This window comes from Cervus canadensis, chromosome 20 (genome assembly GCF_019320065.1).
Source record: "Cervus canadensis isolate Bull #8, Minnesota chromosome 20, ASM1932006v1, whole genome shotgun sequence".
Taxonomy (NCBI): Eukaryota; Metazoa; Chordata; class Mammalia; order Artiodactyla; family Cervidae; genus Cervus; species Cervus canadensis.
The window spans coordinates 12,663,476-12,676,762 of NC_057405.1; the positions used below are offsets into that span (position 1 = coordinate 12,663,476).

Consider the following 13,287-nt stretch of genomic DNA (forward strand, 5'->3'; position numbering starts at 1 on the left):
GTTTTCATAACTGCTTGAGGAATTCAAGGTACGAACCTAGTGTGCCGGATTGTAGACTGTCAGGAGACTTACAATCCATGCTGTTATTGAGTTTTTCCAGCCAGAGCCCCATTGCAAGTGTTACAGGACACTGCAGGCAGGAACACATTAGGGAGCTAAGTGGAGCTCTAGCTCCAGGGACACCTCTCAGACTGAAAATCACCCTCCTGACCCCAGAGACCCAGAGGTGAGTTCTTCTTATGGCCACGCCTCTGGACTATATAAATGGATGCATTACTGGTGAACATGAGATTCCTGAGGACTCAGATCAGGGAACCCCAGATTTGGGCAGATTAGAAATGCAGCGGGCTTCTTCCCTTGGTAATGTAAGCTCTTAGTGGACCAAAGAAAGCCATCCAGTGACCCTTGTCTCAACTCTTTAGATATTCTTTTTGTACAATCTGCTGGACAGGAATAGAAAGGTTGACCCTGACACTCCATGAACATGAAAGATGCTTCTTTTCCTAGCAGGCCAGCCCTCCATCACCTCCTTTATCACATAGGCTGATATGGCAGCTCTCAGAAGGGACATCTTGGCTTTTCTGTTCGGCCCTTTATACCTTACTGCTTCTACTGCAGCCAGGAATATGTTCAGGATATGCACAGGCACGTGGAAGGTGGTGTTCCCCTAGTGGTCTTAGCTTGGGAGACATTCTGGAAGGCTATTCTGCTCTACCCCAGGTGGCCTCAGAGAAGGAGCAGAAATCAGGCAAAGGTGTTAATGGTGAGGAACTGGACATCAATCTGGGATGCCATCAGGTCTACCCCTGGTGCATCTCCGCCCTTCCTCGGTGGTAGAACTGGGAGAGATGAGAGTGGGACACCTGCACTGGTGAGGACAGGTTAACTCCGGCTGGGGAAGGAAGCTTAGGTGGAAGACCTGCCTCCACCCCCATCTACAGCAGGGAGGGATGCCTCTGGTAGAAAAAAGCCACAACGCTGGGTGCCGCTTTTTTCTCTCTTACATATGGGAGCTAACAGTTCCAGAACCACCCTCTTTGAATTGTATCTTGAAAAACTGGGATAAGTTTGATCCCCAGAGCCTAAAAAGCCCCTTCGAAACAGGCTTTCTTTACTTTAAGAAAAGTCCTCACCTCCCCTGAGAGACAATCCCTGCTGGGACAACACCTTATCAGTCAGGCTACCCCTGTCATCAGAGCCAATTTGAACACTCTCTGGTTTAAATTTTAGCTATGAAACTATGACTACAAAAAAGAGAGATGACATTTTTTTATACTGAACGGCCATGATATTCCTTAGACTCTGGAGAAAACTGGTTAAAATGAAATCTTTTTGAAATTGCAAAACCGGTTCTTTTTGCACGTGCAATTAGGAAAAAGCTGGTTTATTAAAATACTTTTTTTGGAGTTCCAATCCTGCCTGAGAAACAAAAACATGCCTGGGGAAAAAACCTGAAGTTACCTCTTATCACGTCCTTGAAATACACAGCCCATTCTGTCTGGGACTCCAGCCATGAGCAAATTGGTAGAACTTCAGGGCAAGGTGAAAAAAAAGGCAAATAAACATTTTAAATTTCAAGCAGAAAACTGAGGGTTCTGTCTATCCAGATAAGCGTGTCCCAGTGTGTGTCTCCGTCCTTGGACAACATCGCTAAAGGCTAATTGATCTATGAGCTCTATTTAATTGGCCTAAAGAGAAGTAAGGGTTTACGAATCAAACAATTCTAAATCCAAGAAAATTAAACTAAAATGAATTTCAGGCTTTTGTGAACTGGGAAATATTCACTATTGAATTGATACCCGGTATTGATGTTTGTTTATTGATCTAATAACATAGACATTGTGAAGACACTTTTGCAAATGATATAGCTTTGGGTGATTTATATTTACCATTCTACAAAATGATGATATAAAGTACAGTTCATGGTTGCTGAAAGAAAGTAGGATGTGTGTTTTCCATAAAAAGTCATAAGGAATGGAATTACATTCTATTAAGGAAAACTAAGTAAATCTGAACTTACAGGTGGCTGTTCTCTGAATGGGCAAATAAAATGATAATACAGAAGTATAAAAAAGGTTTGTGGCAAGGGGAAGACAGTTTTGTGCATGATACAAGTTTCTTAAGACATTAAACTGTCTTTGAAATCTTTTATTGCTACTTTGACTAAGTGAATAACTATTGTTTCACAGTGAATATAAGCTGGTACCAATCTGGAATTTAGTTTTCCCTTCCTATTAAAAGAACAAAGTTTTCTTTAAACGTGGCTTTTGATGACAGACTATGGCACACATAGACAAAGCTCATTCTGCTTCTACAAAAATTAACCCCTCATCAGGGAACTTAAAATAGATAAACAATGGCTATAAACTAAATAGTTGGCATTAAAGGAAATCCAAGACGGCCATTTGGCTTTTCCCAGCTCCCCAACAAACCTCATTTTTATTTGATATGATAAAGCCTTTCCTGGCTTCAGGGTTAATATCTCACAATGGAGAAAAAAATGTCTAAAATATGCTCTACAATCTCCAATGACTGGGGCACCCACTTTGCTGGACAGGTAGTACAGACATTGGCAAGAAACTTCACAAGCTTCTTGGAGACTATCATTTTCACTGACATCCTCGGTCATTGGGCAAAGATGACAGAACAAAGGGATAGGTTACATGAGATTGAATAGGCTGCTAAATATGACTACAATTTTCATGGCTTTTTGTCTGACATATTACTGGCTTCTAATCTTTGTTTTCAGGGATAAAGAAGCTCTTCTCCTTAAGTTGCTGATGGTTTAAAACAATTTAGTGATTTATACCTGTGGGTAAAATTAAAACATTTTTCTTTCCTCTCTGCCTCATCCCTCCAGAAACTGGAGACACCTGGGTTCTGAACAGCCTCATCAAGGTAAAAAAGACTGTTTCTGGATATATACAGAAATCTCAAAGTATACTAGGAAGCTCTAAAAGAAAAATCCACCAAACTAATGTCAGGCCTATGGCATCTATTATGTTTCCCCAAATATTAAGTTCTAGTTTTGTTAATTAAGGTCTGTATTTACTAAAACTCACTTCTGAGATAGTTCCTTGCGGTTATGTTACATTGCTAAGAGGTTTAATTAAGTTATTAAAAAGGACACTCTGAGTTTGTCTCTAAAGCTTATTGCAGTAACCAGTCTTTGAATAAAGATCAAATGCTCCAGGATCTGCAACCAGGAGATTAACAACAGGCTGAAGTCATTTAACAAACTAAGTCAGATGACCTGGAGATGTCACTGGGCTATACCTAATGGAAGTTCTTGACTTAAGTTCTTGCTTATGATTTTACTATTACTGCTAACTATAATGCTTTCTACATTGCCTGTTTCAAGAGGTATTGTCCCTTACATTATCAAGTGTGTGACTGAGTCACAGTTCCACATGAAATCCATAGTTATGATGGTGTGACTCTGTATATGAGAAGAAGCAACAAGAAGGAATGTTTTCCTGGACCAAGAGACTAGTGAGACAGGTGAGGTCTAAAGACTTTTGCTACTCACAGGCCTAGTCCAGTAACAGCACATTGAAGATTGGTGAAATCTTCAACAGATCTAGGAATGAGCCTTCCCAGCACTGTGGGACAAGATGGTCATGAAATGCCCCCCAAACTATGGTCAAACTCATGGCCATAAAGGGGCCCTGCAACTGGAAACTGGCACTTGCCATTGGCATCTACAAAGATTAAATCATGGACACTACAGCTGCTGACCTTCGACATCTCCTGAATGGAATTCAGGGTGGAAATCAGAAATTAGGCACTCACTCTGTGCTCTGGAAAAATGGACAAAACTGGCCTTCGGACAGTTAGATATTTTCAGGTAAAGATTTTCTTGAACCCAAATTCTTGCATCTTCTCATACCTAGAAAAATGCTAAAATTGTCAGTGGTGACAACTACTTTGGTTTATATGTTAATACCACAATAAGAGGCTAAAGCTTACTGGGACAAACTTAGACAACTGGCTACCTGGCTATAAGTCTCCCTAAAATAGCTGTCTACGTTGGGGTTCAGACTCATTCTTCTAAAAGGAAATGGTAATATTTATTTTGTCTGTTAAGATTCAGGTTGTCATTCTTTAAACTACTTCTAACTGGGTCTGTGATACCTACATCGAAAATGTATATGAACATGCCAAATGGCTCCATTCTTATAAATAGGGCAGCCCAAGTGTTGACTCTATCTAGACCAGGATCAAAGTTACTACCAAATGTAACCTGATTCTTTGACTCTTGCTTGGACTGCTGATTACAATAATTCTTTTACTGATATATAATCTCTGCCTTTTAATCTACTTTTCTAGTTTGTTCTTTCTAAAGGATACAACGACTTCCCAGACAAAGTAACTGTGATGCAGAGATTCTGGTCACTCTTCAAAATGGACCCCCCTGATGTTCCATTCTTCTCACAGATACAATCTTGATTTAGAAGCTCTCCTTAGTGGAAAACTATCTTGACTGTAATAATCGTAATCATCTTATTCTTGCTGCTTGCTCCTTATATCTGTAACCGTATAATGAACTTTGTATCTAAGCAGCTTCAGACATTTACGTTACTAATGATGGTTCATGGTTCTACAGTTTTTACTGCCTCCCCTAGCTATTACTCAGGGCCCCTGGATCAGAGACCCTCAATATGAGGGTAAGGAGAGTATGTTGTCTCAACAATTTAGGGTCTGTGCCCCTTACCAGCAGGAAGAAGTTATGGAATGATTTCTCCGCCCCTTTCCCTGGCAACCATATTCTCCTAAAAGAAAAAGGGAGGAATGAAAGAACTAAAGCTTGGACAGGCAGTCCAAGGCCCTTTAAGGAGGATGTGAACATTCTCTGCTCATGCTTTCCTTGAGCCTTATGCAACAATGTATTTTACATGAGAACTGGCCTTTCTTTAGGTCCAGGAACTAATGATTACACAGACCATTTTACTCATGGAAATGCTTTTCTTAGACTCTATGTTAATGATTATAATTGTAACAGATCTTGGCTGGGAATCTGTTTCTGAAGACTTGTATCCCTGATTACACAGCAAGGGTATATCTCGCCCAGAGACATTGCCAGCACCAGTCTCCCTGGCTAATCTTGTGCCAAAGTTATCTCAGGATGTATGCCTTGGGAAAGGGTCTGGTGGAACTTACAACCTTGAGGTATCCTTTTTGCCTATTCTCAGCAGCTAGTTAAGAAGCATGTAAGGCCCCACTTAAACGAGTGAGGTGGGTACTCTCCTCCCTCTTCCAGTGCCTCCTGTTGGAAGCTTTTTCTATCCCTGTTACTTTAATAAAATCTACACAAAGCTCTGAGTAACTGAGATTGTCTTTGGTCCCAGACTTAAATCTTCTCCTTCCGAGACCACGAATCTGGCAGCACCATTCACCATAAGCTGTCAGAATCTCCAGGCAAGAACACTGAAGTGGGTTACCATTCTCTTCTGCAGGGGATCTTCCCAACCCAGGGATTGAACCCAGGTCTCCTGCATTGCAGGCAGATTCTTTACTGTCTGAACCACTACAGAAGCCCAAATATTGAAGAGTAACCACCCAACGTGGGGCTTGAACCCATGACCCTGGGATTAAGAGTCCTAGGGTCTACTGATAGAGCTAGCAAAGCCCTGATTAACTCCTGTCATTCCCCTTCCCCAAACCAAAGTATAGAACCTTGATCCCCACATTCCCAGCACCAGGTACTTGCTTAGGTACTGTTTCAAACCAGAGACAACTCAAAGTGGTTTCAACTCATCTATGCAGAGGAAACCTCTCTCAAAGGCCCCAGCAGCCGTGCATATTCCAACACTCCACTCCAACACACACACACACACACACACACACACACACACACACACACATGAAGATCTGGTCCCTTAACATCAACCCAGGTTGAGTTGACTTTCCCTGCCCCATTGCCAACAAGCACTTGACCCCTGGAAACCATCCCCATCCCTACCCCCACACATATGTTCATCCTCTAACTCTGGCCCCATTCAGCCCACTTTTACTCCACCAGTTTAGAATTATAATTCTCACAGGCCTATATCAAGATCACACAACAAAGATACAAGATTATATTTCTTTGGTCAAAATGTACACATAATATCAATAATAATACCTCACATAGCACCAGACTTACAAAGAATCTGTTGACATTTTCCTCATTTTCCCACAAAGTTCTTGAATTTTCCAGCTCTACTACTCTCCAGGTATGATCTACAGACACCCAACTGGAATAGGAGAAGGGAATGCTTTGAACTTATGACACAGAATTCTATGTACCTATACCCATATGTGAAATATCTGAGACCAGTCTGGGCTCAAAAGGAGCATGCAAGATAGGCAGTGAGTCCATCACAACCACCCAACCTCAGGTGCTGCAGCGCTGGATAAACCAGAAACTGGAAAGCCACCACCATCCAAAGCAAATTAAGGCAGACTGACAAAACAAGGACACTAGGGGAATTCAAGCCCTGTTTCGGTGACAAGTGTTAAGTCCACTAGGAAAGCTGCTGGAAGAAAAGCTCTTGTGTAGAACATGGCAGGATTTGTGTCAGGTTTGCTAGGAACATGGTTTGAGCAGGATGACAGGTGAGAAGCCCCATCTCTCCTCCTCTGCCTCTACCGATCCTGACACAGAAAACCAACCTTGGCCCCAGACACCACAGCCTGGTGTCTCCACAAAGCAGAGCCAAGCTCACAGGCTTGGGCCTAGAATTCTCCACTGTGTTGCCCTCAACCCCAGCCCCCAGCAAATCCCCAAACCTGAGAGCTTCATAGGGCTTGCCTTTAATCAGCCGTTCAGGTCTCGTCCCAGGTAAGGTCCACATTGCCTGGGCCAAGTGTCCAAAGACAGTAGCGTCGAGGGTGGAGAGCTTGGGCCCCATGATGTACTTCTTGTCACCTGCAGCAGAGAGAGAGAGAGGTCACTGGCCGGCCCTTGCTGTCCTGCTAAGTCACAATGGCATTCAGTATCTTCCATCATACATGTGCTTAACAGGGCATCAAAAGCTTTGCAAAACCAAATGCATGCACCTCTTTTACTGAAAACTAGAAACAAAAGTAAAACAAACAATTCTGTAATATATCAACTGATATGATAGCATAGCAGGGAAGTAACTGGGAACATACCAAGGTAAGCAGATGAGGGAGGGGGTTCATGGAGAAAAGGGAGAACTGATCACCCCCAGGACCCCGGAGGTACCTCCTTGTCTCCAACTCTAGTCGTGAAAGCTTGAGATGCTTTAGAACATCTGGACATTTGCTTAAACCATCTCAAGAGTAGCCCCAGTCAAGCACAGCCAGCCTCGGCACTTACTTTATTAAATTAATACATTTCCTCGGGGAGAACCAGAACCCTAAGCTACTTAGGAAGTTTGGAGGAGGCAAGGCTCTGTATGATGTCTCCATGGTCTTGGCAAGGTTCTCACCACTGAGCACCAATAGGAAACAAACATACAGAGAAGCTTTAAAACTGCAGGATAAAAAGGCAGCCCAGGAGGCATCCTACTTCACATCCTGGTCCCACTGTTATTCACTATGAAAGCCTGCTCATTAATCAACCTCTCCAAGCCTTGGTTCTCCCATCTGGAAAAGGAGATGATATTAAAGGTAATTCTTAGGACCAATATGGGGATTAAATTTCATAACACATGTAAAGCACTTAGCACCAAATCTGGGTAACTCATCAAATACCAGCACTCTTGATGACAGCCCTTCTGTTTTTACAGTCTATTCCATATCTCACCCAAAGCTAAATCTCTAGGACATTCTTTTCATAGTGGCACTGCCTTTCACAACAATTTTTAATGATTTATGAAATGGGGTATGAAATACAGTCCAAACTCAACCTGCAGTCCAAGACTCATCACATTCTGCTCCCATCCATGTTCCGGCTTTGCCCTTCTTTAACCCAGCAGGCCTGGGACAGCCCCATTCACCAGCCCACTTCATGCTTCTGCACACTTCTGCTTATGCTGCACCATACATCTCCTCGCCCTCCCAAAACCCACATGTGCCCCCTACTTCTCTCCATCTCATAAATTATATTCATCTTTCCAGCACAAGCCTTCTTCAAAGCCATCTCATGGCAATGGAAGCTTTCAGTTCAGACAGCCCTCTTTCAAATTTCACTTTTACACATACCACCCAGATTCAAAGAGAAGAAAACATGTTAAATGAGAGCTACAATGGCTTCCTGGCCCCCCAGAAATGTTGATTTCCTTAAACTGCTAAAAGGAAAGAGTCTAAGGGAAATGCTAGAGTACAATGTGAAGTCTGTTGTAGACTCCAAAAACTCTGGGGATCAAGAGGAAAAAAATGTACATGAATTTTATAAAACTTAGGAAACCTAAAAATAGAGCCCATAAGACCTTGATTTAAAAAAAAGAAAAAATAATAACAATAAATATAATCATTTGAATCCATACATCAACTAATACATACAGTGTTTAGCCCAAATTTGCTTTTTGGCTCAGAACATTAAAGCTAGAAGGACCCTGAGTTATTAATAATAACAGAAACAGACAAAAAATGCCAGCACGCAGTCTCCTGACGCCCAGCCTGATACTCTCTGATATGCACAAGATGCCACAGAGAGCTTCATCTATGAGATAAAGGCCCCAAGGAACAGCAGAAGGGTTAAGCTGTGAATGTTTACAAAAGGATGCTTTTAATCAGGAGGGAATATAGAATATAGAAGGAGAAAAGAACAAAAGTCTAAGAGTTTTTAAGGTACTTGCCCCCTCCCTCAAAAAATGGATAGAATTTAGCATTCATGGTAGACACACAATTATACATGCATACACACACACACTACAATTATAAATTTAAAGGTTATAAAAATACTCTCTTTTATCAAGAAGTCCTCAGAGTACCCAATGGCAGAAAGCTTTTTAAAAAACTTTCCTAATTAATTTTTTAGTTAATTTTAGACTTATATAAAAGTTACAAAAATAGCAGTTTCTGTATACCCTTCAACTAGCTTCTACTAATATGAACAGCTTAGGTAACCATCAAAGAAGCAAGAGAGTTCCAGAAAAACATCTATTTCTGCCTTATTGACTATGCCAAAACCTTTGACTGTGTGGATCACAATAAACTGTGGAAAATTCTGAAAGAGATGGGAATACCAGACCACCTGACCTGCCTCATGAGGAATCCATATGCAGGTCAGAAAGCAACAGTTAGAACTGGACATGGAACAGCAGACTGGTTCCAAATAGGAAAAGGAGTACGTCAAGGCTGTATATTGTCACCCTGCTTATTTAATGTATATGCAGAGTACATCATGAGAAACACTGGGGTGGATGAAGCACAAGCTGGAATCAAGATTGCCAGGAGAAATATCAATAACCTTCAGATATGCAGATGACACCTTCCTTATGGCAGAAAGTGAAGAAGAACTAAAGAGCCTCTTGATGAAAGTGAAAGAGGAGAGTAAAAAAGTTGGCTTAAAGCTCAACATTCAGAAAACTAAGATCATGGCATCTGGTCCCATCACTTCATGGCAAATAGATGGGGAAACAGTGGCTGACTTTATTTTGGGGGGCTCCAAAATCACTGCAGATGGTGACTGCAGCCCTGAAATTAAAAGACGCTTACTCCTTGGAAGGAAAGTTATGACCAACCTAGACAGCATATTAAAAAGCAGAGACTACTTTGTCAACAAAGGTTTGCCTAGTCAAGGCTATGGTTTTTCCAAGTAGTCATGTATGGATGTGAGAGTTGAACTATAAAGAAAGCTGAGCGCTGAAGAATTGATGCTTTTGAACTGTGGTGTTGGAGAAGACTCTTGAGAGTTCCTTGGACTGCAAGGAGATCCAGCCAGTGCAGCCTGAAGGAGATAAGTCCTGAGTGTTCATTGAAAGGACTGACAGTGAAGCTGAAACTCCAATACTTTGGCCACCTGATACAAAAACTGACTCATTGGAAAAGACCCTGATGCTGGGAAAGATTGAGGGCAGGAGGAGAAGGGGACGATAGAAGATGAGATGGTTGGATGGCATCACCAACTCAATGGAGATGAGTTTGAGTAAACTCCGGGAGTTGGTGATGGACAGGGAGGCCTGGTGTGCTGTGGTCCATGGGGTCGCAAAGAGTAGGACACGACTGAGCGACTGAACTGAACTGAATTAGGAAACCACAGAACATTTATTGTTGCTGTCATTGTTTAGTCGCCCAGTCGTGTCAGACCCTCTTGCAATCCTATGGATTGGGATTCTCCAGGCAAGAATACTGGAGTGAGTTGTCATTTGCTTTCTCCAGGGGATCTTCCCGACCCAGGGATCGAACCCATGTTTCCTGCTTGCATCTCCAGCCTTGCTGGCAGATTTTTTACCACTGAGCCACCAGGGAAGTCCCTCAGTACATTTACCAAAACTAAGAAATTAACATCAATATAACTCAATTAACTGCACTGTACTCTTCATTCAAATTTTAGTAGTTTTTCAACTATATGTTCTTCTCTGCTTCAGGATCCCACATTGCATGTAGTTGTCAGGTCGCCTTAGTTCCTCAGTCTTTCCTTGTTACCCCCCTCCCACCTCCCCCCACCCACACATTTGTGCCCTGCATGATCTTAGTTCCCTGACCAGGGATTGAACCCCATGTAGTGAGCAGAGTCTTAACCACTGGGCCACCAGGGAAGTCCCTCCTTGTCTTTCATAACCTTGACATTTTTAAAGAATCCTGATCAGTTATTTTGCAAAATGTTCATCAACTTGGGTTTGTCCAAGGTGGTTAATCATTAGAGTAGCCATCCATTTTTACAAATGCTCCTGTGATGGTTATTTCATGTGTCAATCTGACTACAGCATGGGGGGGTTAAGTGATGTGGTCAAACATTATTCTGGGTTTTTCTATGAGGGTGTTGTGGGCAAGATTAACATTTAAGTGATAGGCTGAGTAAAGCAGAACACTCTCCCTAGTGTGGGTAGAACACTCTCCCTAGTGTGGGTGGAACACTCTCCCTAGTGTGGGTGGGACACTCTCCCTAGTGTGGGTGGGACACTCTCACCTAGTGTGGGTGGGCCTCCTCCAGTTAATTGAAGGCCTTCATATGACAAGAGGGCTGACTCTCCCCAGAGGAAGAGAGAATTCCTACTGCCTGATTGCCTCTGAACTAGGACAGAGGCCTTTCCTGACTTCAGACTTAAATGGAAACATTGGCTTTTCCAGGGTCTTAAGCCAGTTCTGATTGGAACTACACCATCAGCCCTCCTGGGTCTCCAGCTTGCCAACCCCCTCTGCAGATCTTGGTATCTGTCAGCCTCCATATTTGTGTGAGCCCATATAAATGTAGTATGTAAGAGAAACAGACATGGATAGATCCAGATATCTAGATCTATATCTCCTATTGGTTTATTTCTCTGGAGACCCCTAATACCCCTTCTCAGAGCATCATATCAGGAGGTCCATAATGTCCATATGTCTTATCACTGGGGATATTAACTCTGACCACGTGGTAAAGGTAGTATCCATAAGGTTTCTTCCCTGTAATGTTACTAGTTTTCCTTTTGCAGTTAATAACCTTGGGGGAGAAACTTTGATACTGTATCACTCTCCTGTTTCTCCTCAAACTTTGGCCCACTAATTTTAGCATCCATCAATAGACGTCAAACTGAAACAACTAAATACTGTGGAACTTGCCTAATCAGGATTTTCTATTTCTCTATTACTTCTACATGTCTTTATTCAAATACTACTGTTCCCTTCATCCCCCTTTTACTGACATAGTCAATTATTTATTTATGTAAGCATGCACCTGTCGATATTTATTTCATTCTATGGCCTGTAATCCAGTACTCTCATTATTCCTTGTGTTGCTCAAATTGTTCCAGATTTGGTCTTTTGAGATTAGCACGAAGTATTTTTTAAGAAAAAGACTGAATTTAGATTAGATTCTGCTTAGAGATGAAAAGGCCAAGTCAAAGTCTCAAGTCTGTAGCATCCCCAGGCTTCACCAAGTGGACCCAGTTCTCACTACTAGAGGTTTTAGCAAAAATAGAACATTAAGGGCACTTCTGAAGGGCACTGAGGGAGAAGGCTTGGGTGACGAGGCAACTCAAGCTTCATTTTCAGTAGGTGGACCCCTCCCTGGCTTCTGTAGAGATGCACAGAGGCAGCTGACGGTACTCTCATCACCACCTCCCATCCCATCCTTCCTCAAAGAACCTCCACTGGTCTAACTCAACACTTGCCTTAAGGCTCAGAACACATGCTCCCTCCTCCACTCCAGAGAGGTTACCTGCACTCTCCAGTCCTCGAGCACCTCTCCTCTGCCAACCCCCAGCGGCACACCTGTTCAGAGCAGGGCTGCTCAAAGAATAGTTTGGGACCAGCAGCATCAGCACCACAAATGCTATCTATTGAATCAAAATGACTGAGAGGGAGACTGGGAGAGAATCTGTGTTTTAACAAGCTTTCGGTTCAGTGATTCTTCAAGAGCCAGCAATTCTTGGACCACACTTTGAATAGTGCTGTTCCAGACGGTTCTTATGTACACTGAAGTTTGAGAAGTGCTGGTCTAGACTTGAGTATATCAGCGTTCTTAAACTCGAGCATGCATCATAATTCCCTGGTGGGTTTTTTAAAAATACTGATTTATCTCCCACAAATCCCCAGGTTTCGGATTCAGTAGGTATGGGTGGGACTCAAATCTCAGGTAGTGCTAAGGCTGCCGGTCCAGGAACCACACTTTGAGAACCACTCATCTAAATCAATCATTAGGTAATTCACACATGTCATCTCATAGTCTTATTTATGTGTGTGTCCTGTCTCCTCAAGCAGTGTTTAATCTCCTTGAGGGCAGGTAACCGTCTTTTACTTTTCTGCATATCTGATATCTATCATAGTAGAAATCATCAAATAAGGTGTTGATAGCCTTAAGTATTAGACATCTTTATCCCTAGTGGCTTAGTGGTAAAGAATCCACCTGCCAACGCCTGCCAATAGGTTAGATCCCTGGGTCTGGAAGATCTCCATTGGAGGTAGAAATGACAACTCACTTCAGTATTCTTGTCTGGGTAATCCCATGAGGACAGAGGAACCTGGCAGGCTACAGTCTGTGGGGTCGCAAAAGAGTTGGACACAACTCAATAACTAAACAAGAACAACAGCAAGTAGATTTAAGTATGCTTGATCTCTGTCCTCTCTTAGAATAGAGAACTCCTGTCAGGATTTTAAAACGTAAAAATGTGAAAGCATTTTGCAAACTAGAAGGTGCTATTCTAACATACGCAATTATTTTACACTCATCACCAATAATAGAACAAGTACTAT

At 42.3% G+C, this 13,287-nt stretch overlaps 1 protein-coding gene across 4 annotated transcripts in view; it reads right to left on the minus strand.

Moving 5' to 3' along the window:
- The window catches only part of FAXC (failed axon connections homolog, metaxin like GST domain containing), a 74,788-nt gene that overhangs the window by 18,496 nt on the left and 43,005 nt on the right, over positions 1–13,287 (minus strand). For all 4 annotated transcript variants that reach the window (XM_043439163.1, XM_043439161.1, XM_043439162.1 and 1 more), the window contains one exon: positions 6,794–6,910. In XM_043439163.1, the coding sequence (XP_043295098.1) occupies positions 6,794–6,910 (117 nt within the window). The remainder of the gene's footprint in view (positions 1–6,793; positions 6,911–13,287) is intronic.